At 44.1% G+C, this 27,034-nt stretch overlaps 3 protein-coding genes across 5 annotated transcripts in view; 2 read left to right on the top strand and 1 right to left on the bottom strand.

Moving 5' to 3' along the window:
* Sano (CABIT domain-containing protein serrano) overlaps window positions 1-19,723 on the top strand; it is a 52,366-nt gene extending 32,643 nt beyond the window's left edge. The window contains exon 4 of the mRNA XM_076379351.1: window positions 19,512-19,723. The gene's annotated coding sequence lies outside the window, so the exon portion shown is untranslated. The remainder of the gene's footprint in view (window positions 1-19,511) is intronic.
* Window positions 19,724-22,615: 2,892 nt separating this feature from the next.
* Uros1 (Uroporphyrinogen III synthase 1) lies at window positions 22,616-24,043 on the top strand. The gene is made up of 3 exons (XM_076378612.1): window positions 22,616-23,019; window positions 23,105-23,752; window positions 23,913-24,043. Exons 1-2 carry the CDS (start codon window positions 22,779-22,781, stop codon window positions 23,716-23,718), a joined length of 855 nt encoding a protein of 284 aa, XP_076234727.1. The 5' UTR covers window positions 22,616-22,778; the 3' UTR covers window positions 23,719-23,752; window positions 23,913-24,043.
* Window positions 24,044-24,136: 93 nt separating this feature from the next.
* Pez (protein tyrosine phosphatase non-receptor pez) lies at window positions 24,137-26,800 on the bottom strand. 3 transcript variants are annotated; one of them, XM_076378609.1, is made up of 7 exons: window positions 26,571-26,645; window positions 25,935-26,301; window positions 25,693-25,861; window positions 25,460-25,621; window positions 25,299-25,387; window positions 25,040-25,241; window positions 24,137-24,969 (listed from the first exon to the last, which is right to left on the bottom strand). In XM_076378609.1, the coding sequence occupies exons 1-7, from the start codon at window positions 26,608-26,610 to the stop codon at window positions 24,643-24,645; spliced, it is 1,356 nt and encodes a 451-aa protein (XP_076234724.1). In that variant the 5' UTR covers window positions 26,611-26,645; the 3' UTR covers window positions 24,137-24,642. The 3 variants fall into 3 exon arrangements, with proteins under 3 accessions (XP_076234724.1, XP_076234726.1, XP_076234725.1); XM_076378611.1 differs by lacking the exon at window positions 26,571-26,645 and adding an exon at window positions 26,676-26,800 and having other exon boundaries at window positions 24,140-24,969; XM_076378610.1 differs by having other exon boundaries at window positions 24,140-24,969; window positions 26,602-26,753.
* Between the last annotated feature and the right edge of the window lie 234 nt (window positions 26,801-27,034).

Raw genomic sequence — 27,034 nt, 5'->3', positions numbered from 1 at the left:
AAAATCGAGCGTGAGAAGTGGTTCAATTAAATGTCTCTCGAGAGGATGGCGTCCATCTCTGTCTGAAGTTTCATTTTTGTATTCGCGAGAATTTCCTTATATGGAAGTCGTCTCTGATGCTTAATGCATTTATCTACATGTTATTGTTGCGTTGCACGATACGAGTTATCGGTGTAGTGGCACTCGCATGGCACCGACACGCGAAAAATAAGAGAAGAAAGACAAGTAGAAATCCCGGTGCATGGTCCGCCGTTATGCCATCGACGAGAGTGGCGTAATCGAAGCGGTTTGGGAAGGGGGACACTCTGTGGTAGGGGTGACAGTCAACTTTCTATCTTATTGTTGTCTCAGCTGACGGTGTGTGTCAAAATATAATCTTACTATCGGTAATTTATTCAGGTTTACAGCTTGGATAACTCTAAACCTTTTTGTCTATCAATGTATCAAAAGAAAAATTTCAGTAACCGATACTAATTGATTCAGCACCAGCACCCTATCTCCCTCACAAACCACAAGCCCCAACCTGGGAACCTACTACCTTCAAAGCTCCTACCAATCACCCAACCATAAATCGCCGAAACTTTCTCTGAATCCTCAGCCCAGCGAGCACGAAAGCCAACAGCAACTGTACCAGTTCCTCCTGGAAGCCAGGGCAACACTGGTTCTTCAGCCTCCTGCCACTAGCCAGCGAGTGAACTCCGCTCGTTAGCGTTTGGCATCATCGCGGCGTTCCCTGCATACGGATCGTCCTGCCCTTCGACGTCCTCGTTCGTCTTGAAAGCGGCTGGTTCGCGTTGTCTCTGTGTGTACGCGCATATTTGTGCGTGGGCGGAGACCAGTAGCTGGCTCGCCGCACGGACGGTTGATCGGCCTGTTGGACCGTGACGTGCCAACCACTACCACTTTATTATTACTACTATGCACTGGCGCGCATTACTCTCGCTCGGCCCTTGCTTTCCTTCTCCGATCCGCGCGAGCACACGAACGCGCAGAGGCCGTTTGCGTGTGCTCGGACTCTCGGGGTTTATTACACTTGCCCCGATGAAGCGCGTACGCCACGATACACGCATCTGTCTTGCCAGATCGAGCGAAGAACGCGGAGGAACGCGGTCCAAGCGCCTGCTGCTCGCAATGCGGATGTGTCGGCTGTCTTCGAGCTCGTCCAGCGTCTCGGCTAAGCCGAAGGGTGAATTGCTGGGGGAGGTTTCGCTGTGACAACTGGACAGGTTTGCATTCCCGTGGCACTGCGGAATACCTTCGCTGCTCTCTATACCTGGGGTTTGCTAAGCTGATAGAAGCTGGGAATTCTTTGTCTTTTGAGCTGTGTGGTATTGTTGAAGGTAGAGGGAATGGAGGTCCCTAAATTTGTCACAGGAGGGACCTCTAGTCCAAGTGTCACTCTCAACATCCAAAGAACATTTGGAAGAGGAGATATGCGGGTAAGAGACCTCACCCCTGAATAACGCTAGACTAGAATTTCCTCGTATCCTTTCTGAAGACTTTCCCAGGCGTTCCGCGAGCGTCATCAACCCCCGAGGTCTCTCAGGGACCATATTTAACGGGTGTCCCCGAAGTAAATAAACTTCACTATTCGAACGGTAAAGTCGCATGACAAGGTCCTCGCGTATAAATCCAATTAAAGTCAGCGAGTGGCGAGCGCGCAACAATTAATTGATAAAAATCACCCGTCACGTCCGGCGGTAACGAGGGAGGAAGTTCACGATTCCTGTATTTATCACGGCGTGACGGGCAGCAAATAATAAATTTACAGTCGCGCGGCTGGGACACAGTGTATACATTGTGGATTATGGGTGGCTGGCCGCGGTGCCGCGGTGCCGCGGTGCCGCGGTGCCGCGTCTCCGCTGGCGAATTTATAATCCTGCGACGCTGAAATTGCGCGCACGAGTTCCGTTACGAATCTACCTTGTACTAACCACCGGCGGCCACCTAACCGGACTTGCAGGATTCGCTGGTGAGGACTGCGCCCGGCCATCGCGTAATACACATGGTGCTCGTATATCTCCTGTTACGCAATACTCGCTGGCTAGATTACACCGTTTCAACGTGGCACGCGGACTTTGCCTCTAGTCGCGTATCCGAAGAACATCGATCCCGTCCGCTGAAAAAGCTGGAAACTACGCGAGAGAAATTGTGAAGAACGCGGGAGCTTTTCAAATTTTACTGCAAGCACATTGGTATAATCTGAAACTATATCTGCTTGATTTGAAATAATTCACAAGAACTGTGGCTCCCCACAATCTCTTCTCTTTAATATTATAAAATCGTCCTGTGAAGCACGTCTCCCCGAAGAATGAATTCCGATTTGAGAAAAATCGTAGAGAACATCTCCGCGTATCGTATCAGGTGTTTCGTTAACGATTCCAATCGGGACGAGTGGTTCTCGGTAACCATCGTCCGTGGTTCGTCGTAACACTTGCAACGGAGGAAGGCGAGGCTGCTTTACGATCCGATCCCTCGGCTTCTCTCACTCTCACCTTCGACGCGCACCAGAGGAGAGCCGAGCACGGCTGTTTCGATAGAGCAGAGGTGATCCGCGTCGACCGCTTTTTCATCGGGCGAGCACAGCCGCGTATAAAATCCGCAGGAACACCTTCTCTCCCTCTGCACGTCCCGAAAGCACCTGCATAACCGAGCAGCCATCCCCCTCTGTCCCGGTCGTCCCGCGGAATCGTGTTTTACGACTAACCGTGAAATCAAACTCGCCCGGTGTTTGCAGGACGCTCGCGCTAGTCCGCGGTGCCCGCACATTGTTTCCTTTCTTTCAGTCTCCGCTTCTCTTTTTCCTTCCCTCTCCCTTCGCCGTCCCTTCTGGCCTTCGTCTTGCTCCCTCGCTGCCCTCGAGTCTGCGTTCTTTCATTACGGAGCCTATTCATCTTGCAATGGAAGATAAGGCTCGAACGAATTGGAGATAAGGTTTTGAGGAATAGGAGCGTTCTAGAAAATCGAAGAAAAGTTATGCGGAAGAATATTCAACAGATACAAAAGTGTCGCAGGAAAGGTGCATTTCAGAAGTATTCGAGACGAAAAAAACTAAGAAGGGAAGAAGGAGTAACGTAAATCATTTAAGGTAACATGGAAGAATTTGTAAACGAAGAAGGCAGCAGTCATATCTCCTGGGGAGGAAGAAGAAAAGGAATCAGTTATCGGGAAAGAAGAAAGGGAGACAGGGAAGTAAATAGCTCTTTCGAGAACGTAGAGGAGGAAACTGAACAGCGAAGATTCTTCGAGTGCATAAACAAATAATGATCGAGGAATGACGTGGTAAACTTGTAAAGACAGGGGGGAGGTCAAGTTTCTTGGAAACCAGAAGAAGAAAATGAAAGTCACTTGCAGGAAAAAAAGTGAGGACAAGTGCCTCTTTCAAGGGATCACAGAAAGAAGGGAAAAATACAAACGGCGTTAATCTGAAAGTAAAAGGAGACCAGGGAAAGAAGAATAGGCGCATAAAGCCATTGCAAGAAAGGAGGAGGTCTCTCGAGCTCTAGCAATGGCTCCACAGAAATCGGCGTAGCGAAGAACAGTCAATACAGGCCGTGAAAAATGCCGATAACCATGAGGTTTCTCGGCGCGCTATTCAGCAGGGAAACGGCTGGCGGTTTTTCGAGTACGAACGGCGTATAGCCACGCAAAAGTGGAAGCAGCGACGCGAAGTGCTCGTCGGTGAGCGGCTTTGGTGTTCTCGTGAAATGCGCGAGTGCAGTTCCGAGAAGTGTGCAGGCTGGTGGGTGGTCTCCATTCAGAGATGTTTATGGCTGTGTCGTGGCAAAGTGGCTGCACGCCATAGCCCGCGCGAGAGAGCCGTACTCCTCCGTGGCGCCCGCAGGGTCGAGGACCTAGGTTCGTCAGCTTTTCGCCCGGCAGCACCAGACGTTCTATGGACAGCCAACCGAACTGACTGACCTCCAACTGCCTCGAGTACCCTCCAACCAGACCGAGGAATTCGACTCGTCAGGATTCCCCGGCCTCGTTTATCTCCAGCCTCTTCTTTTTATTAGTAGAGACGCACCTTAAGTTCATTGAAAAAACAAAGAGCATGGAGATTGTAGGATATTATCGCTGAACTGTGACTAAGAGCCAGTGCGGACTAAATGAAGGATAGATTATTAGAAGAAATAGCAAACATCGAAATTGCTCCATATAGGAAGCCGCGAAATGAGAAATCCCTGAACCACTTGAAACGATCGTCTTGCAAACTCCATTTGCGTTCCTCTGAGAGGAAAGGCTCCGAGGCGTGGTCGCGAATCGTCATCAGCGCGTCCATTTCAGTCCTCCAGGTAGATTTCCTGCATTTAAGTGAAAGCGCGCGATCTCGGATGAGAGCAATTACTGGAGATCTGTTCTGATCTTCGAAGCAGTCGTAACTATTTAAATGGGCTCCACTGTTTCGGCAAATATCGCAGATACAAGATGATAATCGATTTTCAATTAAGTTTAAACACGAAGCGTTTCGAATCGAATCGATTGAATGTTCTCAAAGATCGAATCGAGTGGTTTCAACGATCTACTCAACTCGATCTTAACCTTTCGAGTTAAGAGGGGTGACAGAGTCGACCGACCAATCGTGTCCGAGATCATTAATTCCCCTGATCTGTATCGTTCGGCTTCAATAGAGAAATTTTCATATCGTAATTATCATCGTTAGATTTCCAAGCGGCTCGCGGTACGCCAATTTAAATCGAACAACGCGCGCGCTGTCCGCTCTTTAAATGATGTATTAACCGTTTGGACTACTTTCACCGTCGGTGCTGACTCCCTGTCGGTGATTTACAGCGCTTGCGTAATGCCGTTTTTGTCAAAGATCTAATCTTAAACACCTTCTTTTCTCATACAGCTACAGATACATCACCCTTTGAGTTAATTGAAATTTCAGTACTTCTAAACGAAGTACGATGACGTTTAGGGAAGTTAGATCGCAGAAGAAAGCAAAAGTTTGAAGGACTAAACGAATCCTTATCTCCTACATCCTCCTCTGCCTCAATTAATCCCCATCTGCACGCTTCTATTTCCTTCTGCACCCGGTTTAACCAGTTTTTTCCACTTCACTCACGCATCCCTCTTAATTTCCTGCTCTGGATAACCACCCTCCTCTTTCTGCGCAAGAACCTCAAATTTTTCTTCCTACTTCCACCTCCTCGTCCAATTAATTTAAACGCTTCCTTCTATTTACGTCTTTCCTCGCCTGCGGTCGACGCTTCCTTATGAGAAAGTTGGCTGGTTTGAGGTGTTGAAACAGAAAAACTGTTAAACTGCAGAAATAGCAGAATAATTGTAAACGACTACCATAGAAGAACAGGTTGAATATAGAAACTTAATAGCCACGAAAAGAGTGCAGCATTCGATGGTTCAAGAACGATCGAGCGCGAAATCCAAAAATAAAGGACAAAGGAAATCGTTAAATTTCCTATATGCAGCTTGATGCAGCGAACGATCGAAGAACTCTCGACACGGCGTTCGCCAGCCAGTTCGAACAATCGAGATTCCAGCGCACTAGCATCCAACCCATAAACAAACAACCGCGAACACTCCCATCCGTTATCATTCACAGAACCACCCTATCAATCTCCACAATACCCATTAGCATCCCACATTCATTGCCTTCCCGAACCTTTCGTTCCCTTTCGGATTGCCAGAGTCGTCGATCCTCCGGGATCGTTCGACACCGAGCGAAGAGGAAAGCCCGCGCACCTACTCTCTGCAAGCTCTGCTTCGAGCGCCGCGGGCGAATTGCTTTTTCGTATATGGCATATTGTTTAGCATACAATAATAGCGTTGCACTTCCTCCTACCGTGTCTCGTTCGGGCTGGCTGCGTCCACGGGGCCCTCCCGTGGTCTCCCATAGGAGGCCAGGTGCGCCCGATCGTCGGGTGATAACGTCCCGATGCCGATATTAATCGATATTCTAATCGGTTAATCGATGCCGCCGGCCGTCTTTGTACGTAATATCCGCTCATAACGGGCCGCCTCGCGCTTCCTCCCTGCCTCGACTAGATAACCATCGACGAGCCCACGACGCGTCGACGAGGAAGCTACGCGACGACCACCTCGTCTTCACCGCGTTTCTTTCGCCCGCAAATTGATTTTAGCTTGTGCTCGAAGTGTGACTCTGACATCGGGAGAATGCAATCACCCAGAGATCGATGAAATTATCGATATTTGAGGTGCTGTAAGTTTGTGAAAAAAAATCGTACAGCAGCAAGCCTAAGCTCATTTTAAAGGGCGAAGCCTCTACTTTTTCGTCCCTGACTTGAAATTTTCTACGAGTTAGAGTATGAAGTTGAGATTGTTTTCCCAAATTTGGTATTTCTGTGAAGGAATTTGTTCATCGGAGGTCTATAAAGATGGGTAGCGAGTCTCTCAAGTCGTGCTCCACGCTCGAGAGAAACGCGCGAACGCGTTATTTGAATTTTATTGATGCTCCTCGCAGGCGTTCGCGGAATCCCGCGGTTTAGTGGCTTGAAATCATTTACGCCCTTCCGCCTCTTTCGTCACACCCTCGGGAGACGGTCATGAATTATTCAGACTTTCGCTCCTGTTCCCGGCAAATCCGTGTTATTTCCCGTAAAAACGCGCTTCCCTCTCGCGAATAAACGGGGAATTTCTACTTTTGCCGGCCGGTTTAACCGCGGCCGCCAGCTGCGTTCTGGATTCTCTTTTCCTTCTTAGGAATTTCATGGATTCACCGCGCCAAGACTCCCTCAGGGAAATGTGCCGACTACGAGTCAGACGCTGTGCCATCAGAATTATTCTGCCCGTTGCGAGGATAATCTGGACGTTTAAATTAGGCTATTTCCCTTTTTACGTCTCTTCTTGTGTCTTGCTTCTTGAATACCCCTAACGATTTTATAATCACGTTGAAAAATTGAAGGAAGTAGTATCAAGGATTCACGGGGAGCAAAGTGATCATCAGAACGTCGAATAGTTTGCATACAGGGTGTTCTACGAAAGGTGAGAATAAGCTTCAAGATTTCGTAACTCGACAAAAATGAGGATTTAATATCACATCAATGGATATAATTGAATGCATCGCCTCAGAAATTATCGATACTGGCAAACGACCTTTAACTTAAGGTCAACGTTGCGTAATCTACAATTACGAGAAGAAATCACGGAGTTTCACGGTGTGGTTAGCACCAACGACCTCGTGGCGACCTTCCTCTCCCTTCTGGAGTGGTTCGTGCGAAAACAATCGGTTAAACGCGGTAATTTCTCAGAGAAGACTACGTTATCTGGATTTGGTGATCGTTTAAGATTCAACCGGATGCTAGGGCGTCAAGGTTTCGGTGGTAACTTTGACCATGATGAGCGTCTCGAGTAACAGTGTCATTTACCACTCTGCAGTAAAACTACCATCAGTTAAACCAACTTTTTTTTATAAAGAACACTTTTGTTTATTCGTCACCTTTCACTTAAGTACTTTGTGACCTTCTCACTGGTAAAACAGTTTTCCAAACTGCGTCAGGATAGAGTTAGTGAAACATGCATCCACTTGGAACGGTCTTAGACATATTACGCTCACGGAAGAGGGAACAATAGGAGTATCAATGGTGTCGAAGGCTTTGAATTTTCCTCTCGAGGGCGTCAATCGCTCTCAGAAGACTTAAGAAGAATTTCAGTATCGAAAGATGCCGTTAGTTTTGCGGAATGCGTAGCCGCTAGTTCTGAGAGTCTTTCACATGCTGCAGAATACCTTTAGAGAACACCAAACGAGCTCGTGTCACCAATGCGACATGCCAGCAGTCCTCTGGAATTTCGACAGCTTCCGTTCGCCTTCTCTCGACGATCGATACGCAATTTTCTTCTGGTATCCTTTAGCTCAGGCTCCAACTCTAGCCCTGCGACATCTACAAAGCCTTCCCATTCGTTTTATACACCGAGAAGTCTTCTCAAATGAATTGAACTGTAAAAGTAGGATATATCAGTATCGAAGAACAACTGAAAGACAATCACTGAGATCTCCCTGCAAAAAATGGCAAGGTAGATGCGTCAAGGATGCCTGAAGGTCAGCTTCGCATCTCTCACTCGGTTCCTTAATGAACCTCGGTACTCTGTTTCCGCTGCAGGACGAGGGGAGGGAAGATAGCGATAGAAATGGAAAAGCGTTGGTGAAGGTTGAAATATCGGCGATTGTGTAAAGTGGCAGGCATCGATAACGTTAATGATGGGCAGAGTTGGACGCGGTGGCCGCTTATCTCCGGCCCGCGAGCGCGAGAAAAAGCCATGCAAGATCGATGCACCGATGCATACAGCCACGACCGAGGAACATATAAAATGCACGGGTTATTGTCGCCGGGACCCTTACCGACAGCTGCTCGTTAGTTGTTGCCAGCCACGGAGTTGAACCAGTCGAACCTACTCCGATACTGGGTGGCTCCCTTCGAATCGACTTTTACGATCCTCCAATGTGAGACCTTATTCTTCAAAATTCAAAAATATTTATCTTTCTCAAGATTTCATAAAAAACTTCATGTTCATAATTCATCTACGATCTTTGAAGATACCTGGATTCCTCGATCTTGAAAGTCTGCTTACTCTTCAAGGTGTAATACCTTCATAAATTACTTCAAGATCCCAAAGGAACTTCAAACGCAACGAAATCGTTTCAGAACGTACCATAACTCTAAGAAATCTTCTACACGAGACCACAAATCCAATTTCCCAGTGGAGCTACCAAGTCTCTTAAATCTCTTACCAAACTTAGAAGACCTCGTTCCTCAGGATCAGAGTTAAGGAATTGCTTCGAGATTGGCATAGTTGAAGTGAAATCGCTCCAAGTGAATCAGATTAGGAAGACGTTTGAAGGAAAGGAGGTGGAAGGGAATCGTTCCAAAAGGAACACCCTGTGACCGCGTGCACGCGTGCACACGCGAGTTCGTCCAGCGTGGAAGCGAGGCTAGCGCCAGAAGAGAAGAAAGGCAAGCAAAGGCAAAGTAAAGGGACAGACCACGCCTTGCGCCGCCTTGGCAGTGGAGAGTTCGCGTTCGCCTCCGCTTCTTCGCCTCACCTCGCCTCGGGCATAACTAATATATCGACAGGTCTCTCTTCTCTCCTCTCCTCCACCTTCGCCTCCAACACCGGGGATGCGTGTGATCCCTTGACGGTTCTACTCGAAGACGCAACTCTTGGGAGAGGAGACGCTACATCTTCATGCTTTCTTAGAAATTCGTTAACAGTATGTACTACTTTTGCACGCTACTTTTTAACCATTGTAACATTTTTATGTAACAAGAAGTAGGAATAGGGGAGAAAGTGAAAACTGAGGTGAAAAGGTTAGGCAGTTAAACTAGAATCGTCTAAGGCTCCGAATGATTTCCTCAAATAACCCATTTTCTTGTTAATAGTCACAGATCCGTATCACCTTCCATTGTAGATACCGCGCGACGATTTCACGGCGCGTCAGAGACAAAATTGACATTCTACGCGCGCTCTCGTCTACGGTCGTAGATTAAGTTAATACCCTCGAGATCGTATCAGTCGCGAACTGGGCGTTACATGGATGGGAACGAGCCAAGGAAGGCTTCACGCACGGTGTCACTGGGTTACTGGAAAATTTTCCAGACCAGCAATCGTGACAGGAGGCAGCTCGGCCAGCGGCATTCCATTCGAGCTTGAAGCTTTATCGTTGCTAATTGAATCGTATTCGCGAATGAAAACCGCTTGCGGAGGATCAATGGGCCTCATTACGCGGTATTGTTGTCTGTGGTCAATGCTTCCCATGATCACCCGACACATTTTCAAGTGGAGAGTAGGAGAGAACAATGGGGGAGTTCCTTTCAATTCAAAATTCTATTCACGAGTCCTTCGATCTGCTGGTCGTCTACAGTCTACCTAACAATTTGAAGCTTGCGAAAATGTGTATCAAAAGAAACAGCTTACGAAGCACAGTGCTAAGCAGCGAGGCATACAGCTTTCTATTCCTAAGAATTCAGAGGTACTTCGAGTCTATCCCATGATTCAGCGCACCTTAACCATAACTCTTCTAACAGTGCAACTTTGTTAATAGCCGAAAGTCCTGTTCAGAATCTCATCATACAGCTCTCAGAACTCCCCTAGTCTTCGAAGGATCTAGCGACATAAAGTTCAGATGGGACTAATGGTCTACGATCTCCGAAAGATGTTCTCTCTCCCGGTCGTTTTCGAGAAGCGCAGCAATTCCGCGCGTAATTAACCGCGCGTGACGCGACCCGTATCTCCGTGTTGCTAATGTTCTCGTTCGATTTTTATGGTCACGCAATGGTTTACGAGGCACTCGTGGCCGGTGAGCCGCTATCGAGGCACGTTCGAGCGGATCGCGTTGCCGTAATACACTTACCTGAATTCGCTCGCTCGCTCTCACGCGGTGTGCGCGCTTACTCGCCTGGAAAATTATCCAAGTAACCCAGTGACACTGTGAGAAGCGGTGGGGCCTTCCGTCAAATTGCTACATCGACACGAGCATTTCGATCATTTTTCGATAGCATTGCTCTACTTTGCTCTAGCCGTACCTTTTGCAGAATTTCTCACAATTGGATCCGCTTTAAAGGTTGGAGGAGATTGATGATATGGCGTGGGGAGGTAATTTTCATGGATGGAAGAGATTTAGATAGAGATTTATTAACTGAAAAGCTCCAACTAATAGCTGGGTCAATAAACGCAAAGGTATGGGGGAAACTAAATCAACAGAATCTAGAATTACGGTGTAGCAGGGATCGGTGGATACACACAAATTAATAGGAATATCAAGCTTCCGTGGAGTGGTAAAAAGGCAGGTGGCGTGCGATAGATGGAGTGGAGGGAGAACGATTACACAGATGCTCGTCATCTCGGGAGCCTGTTGGCCGCGGGCTAAGAGGATCGGTTTAATCGGTTCGCCGGTAACTCTCTCCCGAGGATGGTAAATAAATAACATTGTATTACACCGTCGCCAGGCCACGAAGCGGGTTCCACATCTCACGGAAGACGAACGAACGCGCGGATCGTTTTCCCAGGCGTTGCACTCCCGTTATCGTTATCCTCTCTCACGTACGAATGCCTGTGGATCGGTGAACGCCGATTCGTGAACGCGCTTCAGCCATCGACGAGACTCGAAATGCCGCGTTACACGTCGTAACGGTGATCGATTTTCCGGCCTCGGGAAACGAACGATACCAATCTACGAGATCCGTTCGATCTCTGGGGACTCGATCTTTGTGCTCGATTGAAAAAGGTCAGGGATCATGATAGATTCCTTGGGTTGATTGCTACATTTGCTGAGGTTCAGTTTGCATTGCTAGGAAAAAAGAAAAATTTAGAAATTGAGAGCATGATTGGATTTTCCAAATAGAGGCCCCAGTGTGACCAACTCTTTTAACATAACTATTTCTTGCTTCTCAAAGTCTTTTCAGGTTCCTCATACCTTAGACGAACTAGGTATTATAAATCTTTGAAATATTCTGCGAAATTTATTCAACGAATCCTCTCCGAGTTAGACAGCTTAGCAAACGCAAGAGACCGGAAATGAGTCTTTTCTTATTCTCAGAGTATTTACGATACGCTGTATCTTCGATAAGTTTCTCATATCAGAACGGACGAGCATTTTTCTTCGATCGGGACAAAGAAACGAGTCCCGATAACGGTGCCGTTTCCCTCGGTCTCCACCTCTTCTTCCTCTTCGCGTATGCTCGAAGAACTTCCTCCTCGAGACACCCATACACGCAGGCCCCCCCGATTCCCTTGCATTTACACCCTCTCCACTTTCGATTCGTTCCACTTCGAGAATCGTTTTCCAGCCGAGGGAAATCGGCCGGATCGATGGAATTTCAGCATTGGTACCCATGGCCCTTTTTCTCTCCCAGTCGCCGCGGCCATGGAACGATAACCCGGGCCGATAAAATGCGCTAGAATTTCTGCGCTCCAGAGCGCTCGCGCGCTCGCGCGCTCGCGCGCTCGCGGTTAAACGGCTAGCTTCGTTCCTGAAACGGAAGCGAAGGGCTGCAATTATAGCAGTCGTTACTTTTCCCGCTGGTAACCAGAGTGACTATGTATCTCGCGGTCGATTAACTGTGACCTTCGCCGCTCCAACGAACGTAGAAACTTGGACGAATATGTACCTACGCGAACCTCCTGTCTATATACTGGGTGGTCTCCTCGCTCCTTCGAGCACGTCGCGCGCATTTTTCATCGCAGAATATCCTTAGCGGTGCTTATTATAGTCTCGTGGGTGAATCAGTGTCGGAGGAGAGTGTTGGGTAAGAAGAGACATGAAATTATAAGCGCTTGGTTTTTCATTAGCGCACAGGGTACCAACATCTGGAGAGATTTTTTCTTTTCTGGGAAACAGAGAAACACTCCCTCCGCAGTCTCCACCCATCTGATTGATAAATGCAAAGTGCAGAAGCGATGCAGCTGAATCCGCAGGATTTATCGACCGACCATAAGAAGGTGGAGTGGAGCGAAAGCTTCCATCGTGCGAGTACTCGAGCGAATGTTCGCTCATTCGCTCCCGTTTCGTGTATGTTTGGTTAGGAAGAAGCTTTGGGGTTTGGTAACCGATCCGCATAATTGATAGTTCGTTTCTCGAACCAACGGGTTCGCGTGCGCACTTCATTTCTTCCATGGCCTGCTAGGGGAATCAAAGTGTAGGCCCAAGGAAGCTACAGGTAGGGATTCGTCCAATTTGCATCCGATCGGAATTGCCACGGCTACACTTGCGTATTTGCAAATATAATTACACTTCTTCCTCAGGGGCTTTTTAAACGGCGAGCCACTGGGATCGCGGGCTTCGAACGCGCACGGGATTATTACGGTGATCCTTTAATCGAAGAAATTAATAATGCCGTTGGTGAATCGGTTTAAAAAAGGGGCCTTCTTTCCACGCCAGTTGAAAAGGAAGCTTCCCTTTGGATGCTTCCAGGCGGATCGGTTAACGACAAGTTCCCCTCGTTTCACCGCCATGGAATCGCGTTTACGATGGGATCGCCTATCGCGAATCGTGGATTATTGTGTTCGATTTCCAATACCAACGAGTCCTGAGATACGCTCGAATTGGTTCATACGTATAGAAACAAGAGATCTCAGTGAATTTTAAATCTATCTTGCTTGCACCTGAACGCACTGAATCTTCATTTTTTTCCATACATATGAACTCATTTTGTTGCAAACATGGTGGAATTATTAAAACGTGGTACTTTAAGATAAAAACACTTTGCTCAGTGAATTGCAATTGGAAACGAAGAATTATGTACTTCGAAATCAATTAGAAAGACGCGTTGCAGTGGCTCCAATTAAGTTTTCTCCGAGGACAATGATGAATTGTATCGAGCGTCTATTGCGAGCCTCGGGCCGATTATAAAGGTCACCGAGTGAAAGTACGCCAATTAATACCGATCGATACTCCGATCCACTTCGATAATAATTACCCTCGCGGCATACGCGCGAAAATCCCTCGTGCAATCGCGACTGCGCAATCGGTACGTGACGATTTCCACCGCTAAAGCCTTGAGTCTTTTCTCTCGTTTCTCATCGGCCGTTCAGTTCTTGCAAAACTGAACAAACAAAGTCCTACTTTACGAAAGAAGAACTAAAATTCTGTTCAATATAAATTGAGGAATAGAAAAAGTGCTGATGCGCGATACTCGAAGGAAAGTTTTTCGATAGGACAATAGAGCAAGGGAAAAATGGCTGGCAGCGAGGTGACTCGACTCGACCGCACGCGATCTGGGTCGGCCGATTGCAACAATGCGCTTTGTGCAGCGTGCACCAAGGGAGGAAGGCATAGTCGACGTATGCACCAGGTTACCTGGTCGCTCGCCTACGTGCACGTGCCGTGGAGTTTGCTTTCCAGCTTTCGTTCCGTACCATTTGTTCCTTCGCGTTTTCCTCATCGACAGGCTACGCGTGCTTTTCACCGTTCCTCCGTAACTTCTTCTCCCTTCGCTAACCGAAGGAAACAGCTGTAAAACAACTTGTCTTCCAATCAGAATACAGAAATAACCAGCGGAAGACTTGGATTTTATTGCACCTTTCTTCCTTAATATTCAAAATTACTCCTGGATTCCCGATAGAATGTTGGAAACGTTCTCGCCAAGAATGCCTCAAACTTTCCCACACAATATCAATCTCTACGGCGCATCCTGCAATTTTTTTTCTTCGGATTTAGCAGTTCTTTCAAGGATATAAAGGTTCATTCAGCGTACGAAGTTGCAAGAACGGCGTTGAATGCAACTTTCAATGGGATAGAGAAGATTTACGGGCTGATTTTTCTCTCGGAACGTCAGCGATCACCGCGTCAAATGTTTCTCGCTGGCTGTGTTCTTCCCACGAATTTAATTCCCTTCCGATAAGAGCCGACACGGAATTGCGCCTCGACCAGCCGAGATTTAACTAAGATCCACGTATTAGTATGCCTGAGTAGTATAACATGGTAGAAAACGGTACACCGGGACTGCGACAAAGGCCGCAGAGGTAACTTATGGGTATGAACTCTGCAAAAGGACTTCCTGTATGACCTCTGATCGGGAAACAAGGCCGTGGCCATACGAGCTCGGTCGTTGCACGTACGGGGCCACCAAGTGCGCAATAATCCCGCGTGGATTTCTTAGTTTCCAACTTTTTGACAACGAAGAGGCTAAAATTGTGACCCTTCCAAATTAGTAGATAAATTGAAACTTTCTCATAACAAAATTCTTTGAAACGTTCTGTAAATTTACCGAACTTCCTCGAGTCAACCTGAGCGCCACTAAAAAATTAGCCAGAATTAGTGAAAAAGAAGCCGCGAATGGGTAATCGAAGCGGGACCACTTTACCAACCGCGTCACGCTCGTTTGCGCTAGTTTACGTCAGTTTACACAAGCAATATTGTGTTAAGACCCGGTCGTTACGAGGACCGGCGTTTCAGCGTTATTGGCAGAGGAGAAGGGGCTGGACGAGAAGAAAGCTTTGACCGTGAAGAGAGACCAGCGAATCCCAAAGGCGAAGTGTTCCCTCTGAGACGATCGTGGCTAAGATATGACGTCCGACTGGCTGCCAGGCTTGAAGGGCTTCGCAAACGATCGCGGTCGTTGAACCGCGAATCGTTCTTGAAATGCTATTCCTGGGGATGGGGAATAGAGCTTGCTACGATGTGCCCATTCCACTGGCGATATGCTTATTTTCTGTATTCAAATCGCTGTCGGAATATCAACTTTGAAACTCAACGAGTTACCCTGCTGAGACAGTGAACCTCCAAGGATTTTAGAATGCTAAACATTTATGCAAATATTTGGAGATTAGAGCTTTTCTCTGCGCTCTTGGTTCTTCGCTTAAACATAATTGTTATTCTTCGAGTGAAGAAGACGAGGGAAAAAACTGCATGGAATTTCGTCCCATTTTAGCCTACTACCCAGTCCCTTAGAGTACTCCTGGTCCCAGCAGGCTGCTTGCTCGGTGCACGTGTACTTTTCGCGAAGGCGTTGCTGTGTGTTGGACATTCGAGTTCGGAGGCCAGTGACCCGGACCCTTTGGTCTGACCAGGATTCGCCAAAGGGGCCCTGAGCCGGGCCAAACTTTCGGTAATGAACCCATTGTTATACCTGCCACCGTTTATCATGACGGGGCCCGTGCTAACAAAACTCTTGAACATGGGATCCCCGCTGAACCGAGCCTCTGTTCAATGTGGAAACTTTTAGAAGGTATTCGATGAAAAATTGAGCAAACATGTGCTTGCTGCGCGCCAGAACATAACTCTTCAAATTCCTGAAGAAGAGAAAAGGAGGATGAATAGGAAGAGGAACATTGACTCCAAGACAAAGGGATGTTAGTAAGAGGAATGGTACTGAGGATACAACAATTTACTTGCAAATAGATCCATAAGAAGCACAAGTGTTTTAGTGACCCATTTCGGAGGCACGTCAACAGCTGCCATGGAATACAACGAGTTTCATCGGAGGAAGTCCTTTATTGGCTGTTAATGCCGTCGCGTGGCCACAAAGGTACGCGCACGTTGCAATCGAGCTGCGTAAAAATACGCTCTCGCTATTGTCCAAGTGCTGGGTTGCCCTTACGTTCGCGTATGAATATGACTATGATGATACCCACAGCGTGTGGGACGCTTTGTTCCTCCTCGTCGGTCTGTCTTACCCTGCAGTGGCGTAGGACTCGCAAAAACGTGCAATTTTGATACTCGAACATCCTTATTCTACGAGTATTCTTAGGAACTGCCGCATTCGTTGATCATATTAGCTGTGAAAAACTCCTCCTTCTATGGAATTTAAATGTTTTGCAATGGAAATATCGTCTTGCTAAAGCTCCATTAATCAAAGACGTCGCTGAAAGATATTCGTGACATTATTTTTTTAGTACTCAAACATGAACCTTTACCGTAACCTTTTATAGCTCGCTAAGAAAGTTTATTGCGCAGGAGGAGGATGTCCCGTTGCCCAATGACGCCGCGAAAAAGTGCGGCACGTCTGGCGGCAACATTGTCTTCGAAAAAAACAAACGTATGCACGCCCATTGTGCGAATATACGAGGCAGAGCAACCACCAGAAGGGTTTTTGTTCCGTCGTATGGCAGAACACGTGCGCAGTCTTGTGTCGTGTCATTTGCACGACACTGAGTCCTTTTTGCTTTTTATTGGCGCTTGTGGAAGAGAACGCGAAGCTACAGTAAAAATGCTGACTCCTCTTCATTTCTAACAAAAACATTCTTCACGAAACGTACCTCCGTCTTTTTAAATATACATATTTTCTACTTTCCAAGGAATTTTATCTTTGGAATACTTTTTTCATCACTTTTAGCAGAAAATTTGAATATTCATAGTGTAGTCTTGGATTCTTTTTCCCCATTCTTTTATTGCAGAAGAATGTTTTCGATGGAACAACGTTCAGAATGAATCGAGGAAAAATGTTAACGATGGCTTTCGATTATTAATAACGACGTCAAGGCCGTACTTCGTCACGACCAGAGTAATTGCCACGTATTGGAGGAATGATAAATAATTTACAAATACGTCGCTTGCAACGACAACATTGTACGTAGGGGGCGGGATCGCGACGTCGATAGCCGCCTCGAGATTTATCGATGTGTTTGAGTGCCGTCTCCAAAGTCGACCTCGGCTCCGTCCTTTGTCTCGATCTTTTTCCAAAAAGGAAAAGAGTAAATGGTGATCGTCGATGCACCACTCTATTAACTTCGCGAAGAACCACACGTTCCGATCGAACCACTGATATTTCCTCGCGGGGAGATTTATCGTTTCAATTTGTCGAATAAACTTGTTATTCAAAGCATCGACGGGCGAATTAATCGAGCGTCCCAGCAATTAAGGAGCGCAGATTGGAATTGAAAAGTTGTTGGCCGTGATCCTTGGTTTTTCTTCGAAATTTTCGGAATTCAATTTTTCAGCTGTCGAATTCCTCTTTCCACAGTTATTGCTAATTAGCGGGGCTTTTGTCTGACAAAGAAATTGTTGAGAATCGAAGAATCCTAAAAAGAGGAGGAGAAATGGAATAGCATGTGAACAGATAAAAAGGGGGAGAAGATTAAGAGACGTAATGAGGAATAAAACGGAAATTTAAGTGGAATAGAGGAAGAGAGTGAGGAAAGTTATCGACCGGTTTAACTGATTAAAACGTTGAGCTCATCGACATGGTTTTTGCCAGCAAATGAATTTAACTGAGTATATAAAGGCGTCGCTTTAAATCTTCGGAACTTAATAATTAGTCTGAAGGCTCGTAACTCTTAACTGTGAATCTCCTGGCTGAAAAAGGGGATACTGAAAGTAACGGATCAGACATAGTGCCATGAATGACGTAGCTTCCAAAGACAGTCCAAAAGAATCGATAAAATTCCCACCCCAGCACTTTTACCAGAAGAAATGTTGAACATCGAGGTAGAAGTAGAAGAAGTGCTTAGTAAACATAGTTCATTGGTCTCCAAACGAGGTCCAGTCTCGAGACGACGTTCGTCGTTATTAAAAACACGTTATTGCATAGCGAGAGCAATAAACGAGAAATTTTAATTGCCCGTTCGATAAAACATCCCTGATGAAGACGCTCCGCCTCTCCTCCCGGGCTGGCTGACAAGGAAAGTTCGAATTGCCGTGAACGAGTGACTCTGCCTGTCCATGAATCATCCCGATAACGATCCAATTCTACCTTGGATTTGTAATATTTCATTATCTATATTTTACGCGACCTTTCGTATATTACCGGGTACAGGGATAGTAAAGAGGCGTTTTAACGCCGTGGTCGCCACTGAAATCCCCTGATGTTTCAATTGAATTTCAAACGGAGCGTAAAGCGCCGCGCGACCATTCCCGATACCTCATCCCTGGCCACGTGTATGTGCACATGCATGCCCGGCCGTTTATTACGACGCTGGAAAGATTATGAATTCAGCCTGTGGCCGTGGCTGAAATTGAGCCGCTGTAAACCGAGGGAATCGTAACAGTTGCTCTCGGGGAAACGAGCAAAAACCGCGGTGTATCGTTTACGATCTAATCTCTATGGAGTCCGACGTATATCACGGCAAGCTGACAAGTTTGCCCAGGTGATAGTAAAGAGATAACATTAGTGGTCAAAATCTGGGAGCACCGAAGCTTTACTGTTTTATTTATCTTTAATCTTCATTTCATATCCTGCAAAATGTAAGTTTTGTCTAATCTATGGGGTATGATCACTCTTATTCTAACCTATCCTGAGAGTACTCCAGTTGATTTTAGAGGAGAGCCAATCAGTGATTCGGCTATTTGCAAATCCTCCCTAGTGCTTGCATACATTGTTTCCCACGTAAGGAGGAACGTAACGATCGGATATCGGGAGGGCCGAGCAGCATTCTGCATCGGTAATTTGCATGACCGATGATCAAGCAATGGTGCAGCACAGTGACTAGGTGCATCATCATTACGCATTGGCCAGATACGATCAAACTGTCGGTAATGATAGTCGCGCGACCTGGCGCACGTATGCGAAGTCAGGGTCGCGTTTATTAAATTACGTCAAATTATTGGTACGCTTCGAGGGTCGATTATCAAGGTTTCCGTAGAAGCTAACTCGCATGATCGTTCGAGCACGACCATCATTCTCCTTTTCCAGAATTGCCACGGATCTACTGGCACTAGTAGCTACGGTCTCCACGGTATTTTGCTGAATCAGGAGTGATCCGACAAAGAAGAGAAATAAATCTGAATTCAATGGAATGACTGAATTATATGGACGATTAGCTTCTGCTCCGAAGACAATTATCCATTCTTGCTCTACTCTATATCCGTATCATCAAATATCGTTGATAGCAGCTAGTCCAGCTATACTATCGTTACCACTTTTACTTTTCAATGACCTGTTAAGGAGAACTAATTGCAATATCTAATAGCAGAGATAATAGAGAAGCCATGAAATCAAGTCCCTGCTAATCAAGGTCCCCGACTGCCTTATTAGATTAGACTTAATAACAGACACATCGAGATTCGCTTTTATACCATCTTTTTTGCGCCACTTTCATTGAACGCGACGCGACGTAACGAAGGCGTAATGAGTCTATGAATCGATTTCTGTTTTCAGATTCGAACCGACGAAGGGCTGAAGAAGGCAAAGAGCGGTCCGGATGGGGGCCATGGATCTCCTATGTCTTCGACTAATCAAAACACGTAGTCAGAGCTCAAGCAACGACGGAGAGGCGGATCAGAGTCCGTCGACGATCCCACCATTTCTCCCTTTTAATTAATTCACCGCAGTCGCGACAGCCATTCGATATTATACTCGAGGGATTGCGAAAGATGCATGAGAGGGATGAGAGAGAGAGAGTCTGGGCAGAGAGATAATACGTGCATTCTGCGATTGTCTATTAAAGGAGTCGATTATGTAGAAGGAGGAGCGAGACTATGGTACGACGCGAAATGGAGACAACTTTGCGAAACGTCTGCCGTGCAGGAGACGATGAAGCATTTTTATTTGTTAGCGAGGAACAAGATAGAAATTGTGATTGAGAAACTTAGGGGCTTTTGTAGCTGCAGAGTATGCGAGACTGGCGTGGAGTAAAAATCAATTTCGAAGTTTAGATGAAGAGAATCGGATCAGAAGATTTGCAGACCGTGAGCTAGAAGTCACATCTTTATCCAAAAGATGAGCAACGCCCTTGTAGCTACAGAGTCTCTGAATAGCGATATAAATGGTTAGTATACATCTAACGAGCAAATGAATTGCGTCGTTTTTAAGCGAAGAATGACTTTGGTGAAAATGCAGAGGATTTTATGAATTGCGAGATCGTTTCTCGAGGAAAGAAAAAGTTCTCGCGATGCGAAGCGATTATGGAATCGCCAAGGCACATGATTTAGCTGAGAGAATAACGCTGAAACGCGCCGTTAGTTAATCTATAGAGGAGCGTAGTTAAGGATACGAATGCCATAATAATGACCAAGTTTTGTGGTTGTACTTAAGTCATACCTTTACATTTTACTGTTTACGTTTAAAGATAATTAACTATGTAAGTTGCATAATATTCCTTTATCGGAGTGTTTTGTATCAAGTTAATGTTAGAACACTATTTCATTTTTTTTACTCTGATGGTTCCGGTATTGCAAGATGCTGTGGATAGTCATCGACTTGTTGAATGAAAAATTCGACAAAAACAGATGCAAAACCTCCACGAAAAAACAATTTCCATACCCTTCTCCAGAAATCAGTTTAGTAAGAACATTATTCCTTTGCGTAAACACCTTTTTCAATCCTCAGCTAGCAGATTGGTATCGAAACAATTCCTATATTTCCGTAAAGTCTGTCTGACTAGTACAGCCCATTATTCCCTTAAAATCTGTCTGACTAATGCCGTCCAATATTCCTTTAAAATGTGTCTGACTAGTACAGTCCATTATTTTCTTGCAACCTGTCTGACTAGTATAGCCACTGCCGAGCATAATCTACTTGGTTCCCCTTCTGTTCAATCTCAACCACCGTATCAATTACATGACGATTATTTCCCTCTTTCTTCCACTAGTTCAGGATTCAACGAATTGCAAGTCGCTGTTCAAAAGCAACAGGAGCTTACTTATAACGAAGGCTCAGATTTCTGTTATCAGTGCTTTTGCATCCGTCCCTGCGACTGAAAAAAAACGTCGTCGAAGTCCCGTGACAGGCGAGATTACGCAAAGGAACCGCTTAATGAACCTTTTATCGGAAGTCAGGTCTCGAGACCGCCTGTTGGTTAATGGTCCTGGCCACACGACACGCTCTGGACCCTGGTCTCACTTTTGTGATTATTATTTAAGTATATGTTAAGCGTACGCTAGGCTAGGCTAGGCATTTTACAATTATCACCTTTTTTATGTTTGTTCATTTAAAATTTTCGTTATCTCCTTTTTTCTCGCCGAGGAATCTGCACGAGCGAACTAGACGAATACTGTAGTCATAGGACACAGATAAAGTTAGAAACCAAGCGAGAAAAGAGTCGTGCATTTATACTTTTACAAATCCACCAAGAGTTTGAGGGAACAGTTCCCCTCCATCTTGGAGTACGAATGAAATAAGCGAACACGATACAGGGAGGCCGGTTTTCGAAACAGATTCACAGTTGGAAACACGTGTAATCCGTACGACGTACTAGCTCTTACAGTTCTGTAATATAAGTATCTAGTTGTAACGTTAAAAGGATGTAGATTTTCGATTCTCATGATAAACATTCTATTTTACGTAATGAACCTAAATGAGAAGGCACTCGGTCCCCTTTACGACGGAACTCTGTACGCTATAATTGTTCGTGATTCAAGAACGAATATCCCGTATGTCGATGTTCACCGAAATTTTGCCAGGAGAACGAATCACAGTGCTGTCAACGTTTACTTTGCTGTAAGTGAAATTCCCAGAATTCTTTCACTTCTGTCCGTAAGTAGCTTTCCTGCTGCCTTCCGCACCTTCGTCCTCATTTCGTCTTTCCTTCCTCTGTTCAGTTGTTCACAGGGCATTGGATTCAATCATATTCCCCGCGTGTCGCATTGTATCGTTGCGTTTATCAGCACGAGATGGCGCGTCCAGTGTCATCGATGCTTCTCGTTTTCGTGGCGAAATATTCGAGGTGTGTAAGGGTCGAGGATCGTTGTGCCTTCGAGTGCGCACGTTGATACGTTTAACGATCGTAAGGTGAGCAGACATCCACTTTGTGATTCCGTAAGCAGTTGTTCAGTGTTTTTTTATACTTCCCTTAATGCTTATCTAGGATAGCTTGTGTACCCTAAAGAGTGTTTCAATAAAATTGACAATGAAATCATTCGTCACGTCCCGTGATCCTTTCACTCGATTAACTAAACTAACGCGAGACTATAAATATAAGAAGTGAATAAGTAATTTGTTGCACACTGTTAGTAAAGTAATTTAAATCCTTCTTATATTAAGTAACTTGATTATTCCTGAGTGGTATGTACATGAATCATTGCATGTTTCTCAACTCTCAGAATTTTAGGGCTTGTAACTTTCTAAGGTTCTCACAAAAATCTAAAAGTAGTCTTAGAATCGACATACAATATAAATTATGTGATTATCAATAATTGAAATATAAGAATTCCCGGTATTTCTTTCAAATTCGATTGCAATTGGTCGGAGTCTTTCGCCATCTGGTGGCGCAGTTGGTACTAAATCAGTAAAAATGGCTACCCTTCGCGATACGAATTGCAGTTTTCCCACGACTTTTCTTTATAGTGTTTACACAGATTTCTAAATGAATCCTATCGTGATTACGCGAACTGTAGTCCTGAGAGATCACTAGAGACACGGGTTAATAATGTACGCGTGTATCTTTTGGAAATCGACAATTATTTGCACGCGATTATTGGTATTCAAATGATCGGCTCCATCGCTCGTTTAGCGCGTATGACGTCGGTCAAATTCGTGAATATGGCACTGCGTTACGAAAGAGTGGTATTATGTCGTGGCTTGTCGGAAAAGAGCGATTCACAGGAAGCTTACGTGCATACATTAAAAACGGCGGGTTATGCGTGCGATTGTTTAGCCACGTTATGTTTCGAATTCGTGAACACAGCAGAATTGCGAGCATGCCTTCTTCAGTCACATTCATACCATGGTAGTGCTACTTCTGATAAACACATTCTTCAGTCCACTCACTTTAGAATTACTGACTAACTGTAATGTTAATGTTACGTTTATAGGACTCGTATTAACAAGTCGTCGTGCTGTGGAGGCGATTGCTCTTGCATCCAGAGGAGATGACAACATTCTTCTGTCTTGGAGAACATCTCCAGTGTATTGCGTAGGGCCAGCAACTGAGTCTCTTGCCAGGAGTCACTTAGGTTCCGAGAACTGTTTTGGTAGCAATGCCGGTAATGCCAAAGATTTGGCAGATCAAGTCGTTGCCTCTATTGCAAAGGGGGCAAAGCCTATATTATATCCTTGTAGCGAAATTGGAAGGGAGACTATAGAAAAGATTCTTAACGAAAACAATATAGAAGTTCATAAAATGGTTGCCTATAAAACTTTACCTAGCAAAACGTTAGAGAATGATTTGTCTAAGTTCATGGATAATGTTCCCAGAATTTTTGTTTTCTTTAGTCCTTCTACAGTAGAATATGTAGTGACTTTGTTGAGAAAGAAAGTTTATGATATGAGTAATATCAAAGCAGTTGCTATCGGACCTGTGACTAGACAGGCATTGTTAGATGCTGGTTTGGAAGCTATTGCTACTGCCAGCAAACCTGATCCAGAATCGTTATTGGAAGCTATTAATAATGCTCAGAAAAGTGAAGTTAGCGATAATGCTGCATGAAGAGATACAGGGAATGCGATATTGATATATTGTTGTAAGTACATGAATCTTGCCAATCCATTAAGATCATAGTTAATCTCTTTACCAAACATGAATATCATGTGTTAAGCTCGTAATATTGTTACCAAGTTGTTACTAAGAATGTCTTCCAACCATTTGGGGTCTACATTTTGTCGAGCTAATTTGTATTGCAGGGGGTTAAATGATAGCGGGAAATGTTAGTTCTATTTATTAAAAAACTGCCAAAGATTGGGTCGTTACATGGTCTCAATGGATTAAAATATGTTTTTGTTAATGTTTTATTATGTAATTTATATTTGCCATATTTTTACAATTTTACATAACTTATGTAACTTTGATAACTTTTTAAAACATACATCGTTAAAAATTGAATCACTGTGGTTGACAAGAGTTGCAAGTTTGATACTTACAAATGATTTTGTTATAAGAATAAATATATTCTATTTTCCGAATACAATGATTAAAAAAATAGGATTAACATATATTTACAATACAGTATTTTGTAGTTATCATATAACAATAACTATAAAGTACTATGTGAATATACCATAAATCATAACACTGTCTACAACATTAAAAAACTAACAGAAAACTTTGCTCCCTTTAAAATAAGGGAAAGTTCTAAATACATTTCTCACAACACATTAAAGCATTACGACAAAAAACATTCTTTAGAAGTAGTATGTTCATGCATTGATACCATAGAATGGAGAAACAAATGGTTTGTAAAGTTGTGCGTGTCAGTCTTTGCGATTAATCTCTATACAGTTTCCTAGTATCTTTAGCAATAGTATGTGTGAGAGTGTGTATGTATGAAGAAAAATACTGAACTTCTAAAACATAATACTCAGTATGATGATCGGTCCATCCTCTTTTGATAGCACTTACAACTTGTTAAAACATTTAATATCTACTTCGATTAACAACATTCCCAAGAAGGCACGAAATATCAGCTCCAACAATTGTAGATTGATTAGCATAATAAGGCTGGGGAGGATTTCCCCCATTGTTGTATTTCATTTGGACGGCAGTCTCGTAATCAGGGGCGGGTCTATAAGATGGGAGTAAGGCACGTAAATTATTTATGTCTGTTGATGATACAGACACTACAGGAGGGTATGGTGATGTTGAGAGATCATTGTAACTCGTCCACCTCGTGTGTCCTTCCGCATTCCTGTTATCTAAATTCACCGATACTGCTTGATCTCCTGAATCGTTTGTGTCGCTGTCCTATAACACAACATTTCTGTTCGACCCTATTCTTTGCATAATACTTTACACTAATAGAGTAGCTACTCACGAAGTATCCATTAGTCGATCTTTCCAGTGGTCGGGATTCTTGGTGTTGCATGTAAAATGTGTGCTGAGCTATACACAAGCGCCACACATACTTTGCATTTCGGGATTCATTAAAAATAAACTGCTTCGCATCCTCACCCTCGGTTTGACACTCTATTCTAAACGTCTTCTTGTGATTAATGACATTGCTTATGTCCTTCCACCTACAATATTTTTGCATAGATTGATGTTTCTTCTGCTATATTTTATCAAAGCATTACCTGTAAAATTGTGTTGTTTGGGTGGTTGGATAAACAACCATGATTCCATTAATGGAAATTCCAAGTATTACTTCATTGTTGCCACTGTCCTATAGTAACAAAGATACAGGGTTTTAACATGGTTATGTTCCAAAAGTGTGAGTTAACGAATCAGTGTTTACCTTGGTAGAGAATGTTTCATTGCCATAGCCTTCTAACTGCATAACTATAGAAATGTACAGCTCTTCTGCTGCGGCTTGAGTAACACCCATCAGATTCTTATATTGGCATACAGCAGTATGCAAAAAAGAATCTTGCCCCCCAGGATCTGCCTGAGTAACATCCTGACAAAAACAATATAACAAATAAATAAAGAAGTTTGAGATTACAGTTTCCTGAGTAATCATTTCATTACCTTAGGAAACAGAGTGCATTGTTGCAGGCATTCCATTGTATGTTGTTCTGCATCATAGTTACCAAACTCTGCTTGCATTGAATAACTTGCTAAGAGAGTAGCTTGTCTGGAATTACAAGGGAATCTACCTTCCAGTACATCACTCTTTAACTGAAGGTAATAATGGTATCTAGAAATAGAATTAAGACAATAATAGATAGCAGTGAATTATAATTAAAGCATTAAAGATTAAAAAGATGTACCTTGTCATTTCATCTTGAATCAATTGCACATCTGTAACATAATACATGACTCTCAAATAGAGACTAAAATTCTTTGCTTCTTTCTCCAGTTGTTTCTTTAATGGTTTGTCCATATCTACCCATCTTGGAGATGGGGAGTCATGTCTAGAAATATAGCGTAGTCCAAAGAATTCTGGCTGGCCTAAGCCCAGACGTTGGGTCACATTGTCTAAGCATTCTTGACCAAGACTGTCAATGCTTAGTGTACATTCTATGGAGGTAGTGTCTAAGAGCTCAATACAGATCACATATTGGTTCTTTGAAACCACATTGTATTGCCTACTTTTTTTCAAATGAAATTTGAATGGCATTTTAATAATGCAGTTACCTGGAAAAATAACAAGCATAAAATCAAACAGAGTTATTAGGTAACTTTGGACTACCTTAACTTTTTTAGTAGTACTTTCTTTTCAAAATCTTAAGCAGGAAATTTTATCTGACATAGTAATTTAATATTGTTAGAATGATTAAAGCACTATTTATGATAGGAGAATAATGCAGTTAATGATGCACTGCTACTGCATTTGACTGAAGAAAGTAAATAACGCATCGTTTTAAGCGGACACCGAAATATTTCGCATACAGCAATACTTTTACTTTTAATAGAAATACATGTGCATTCACATACTGTGTACATTCCACTCTGTCGAGCATGAGAAATGTATTATTTTTCACGTTTAGTAAATCGAAAGCATTTCTAACCTCGTTTCTCACGTCATTAAGGCTAGTTACAAATTCGCGGTATGCAGTTCCTCCAACAAACGTTCACGATGTAAAAAATTACAACGGTAAACTTTTATCGGAAAAAAGTTTAGAATGCTAAAAAAAGATAGACGTATAAAACGGATTACTTGTTTATTATATATAAAACAAACATAACAACAGAGTTAGAAATTAAATTAAAGCCTATTTCACTGCAACTGCAGTGATTTTTCTCGATATTTCATAACTAAATGCAGTGCATTCTGTTCGATTATGTAAAACGAGTGTTACTGATAATGTATTTTGATAAAGTTGAATACCAATTGTACACATTATTAAAATTTATTTTTATTATCACA

The sequence above is a fragment of the Calliopsis andreniformis genome, chromosome 5 (genome assembly GCF_051401765.1).
Source record: "Calliopsis andreniformis isolate RMS-2024a chromosome 5, iyCalAndr_principal, whole genome shotgun sequence".
In the NCBI taxonomy this organism is placed as follows: domain Eukaryota; kingdom Metazoa; phylum Arthropoda; class Insecta; order Hymenoptera; family Andrenidae; genus Calliopsis; species Calliopsis andreniformis.
The sequence above is the reverse complement of the archived record's forward strand: the minus strand, read 5'-3'. Positions and strand labels throughout refer to the sequence as shown.

Excerpts from the sequence above, each read along its gene's own strand:
- Uros1 (XM_076378612.1), top strand. The coding sequence starts at position 22,779 with ATGATCGGCTCCATCGCTCGTTTAGCGCGTATGACGTCGGTCAAATTC. Across the intron at positions 23,020-23,104 it reads TCAGTCACATTCATACCATG|GACTCGTATTAACAAGTCGT; the intron begins GTAGTGCTACTT and ends TTACGTTTATAG.
- Pez (XM_076378609.1), bottom strand. The coding sequence starts at position 26,610 with ATGTACACAGTATGTGAATGCACATGTATTTCTATTAAAA. Across the intron at positions 25,862-25,934 it reads ATTCAAGATGAAATGACAAG|ATACCATTATTACCTTCAGT; the intron begins GTACATCTTTTT and ends TTCTATTTCTAG. Across the intron at positions 25,622-25,692 it reads AATGCACTCTGTTTCCTAAG|GATGTTACTCAGGCAGATCC; the intron begins GTAATGAAATGA and ends TGTTTTTGTCAG.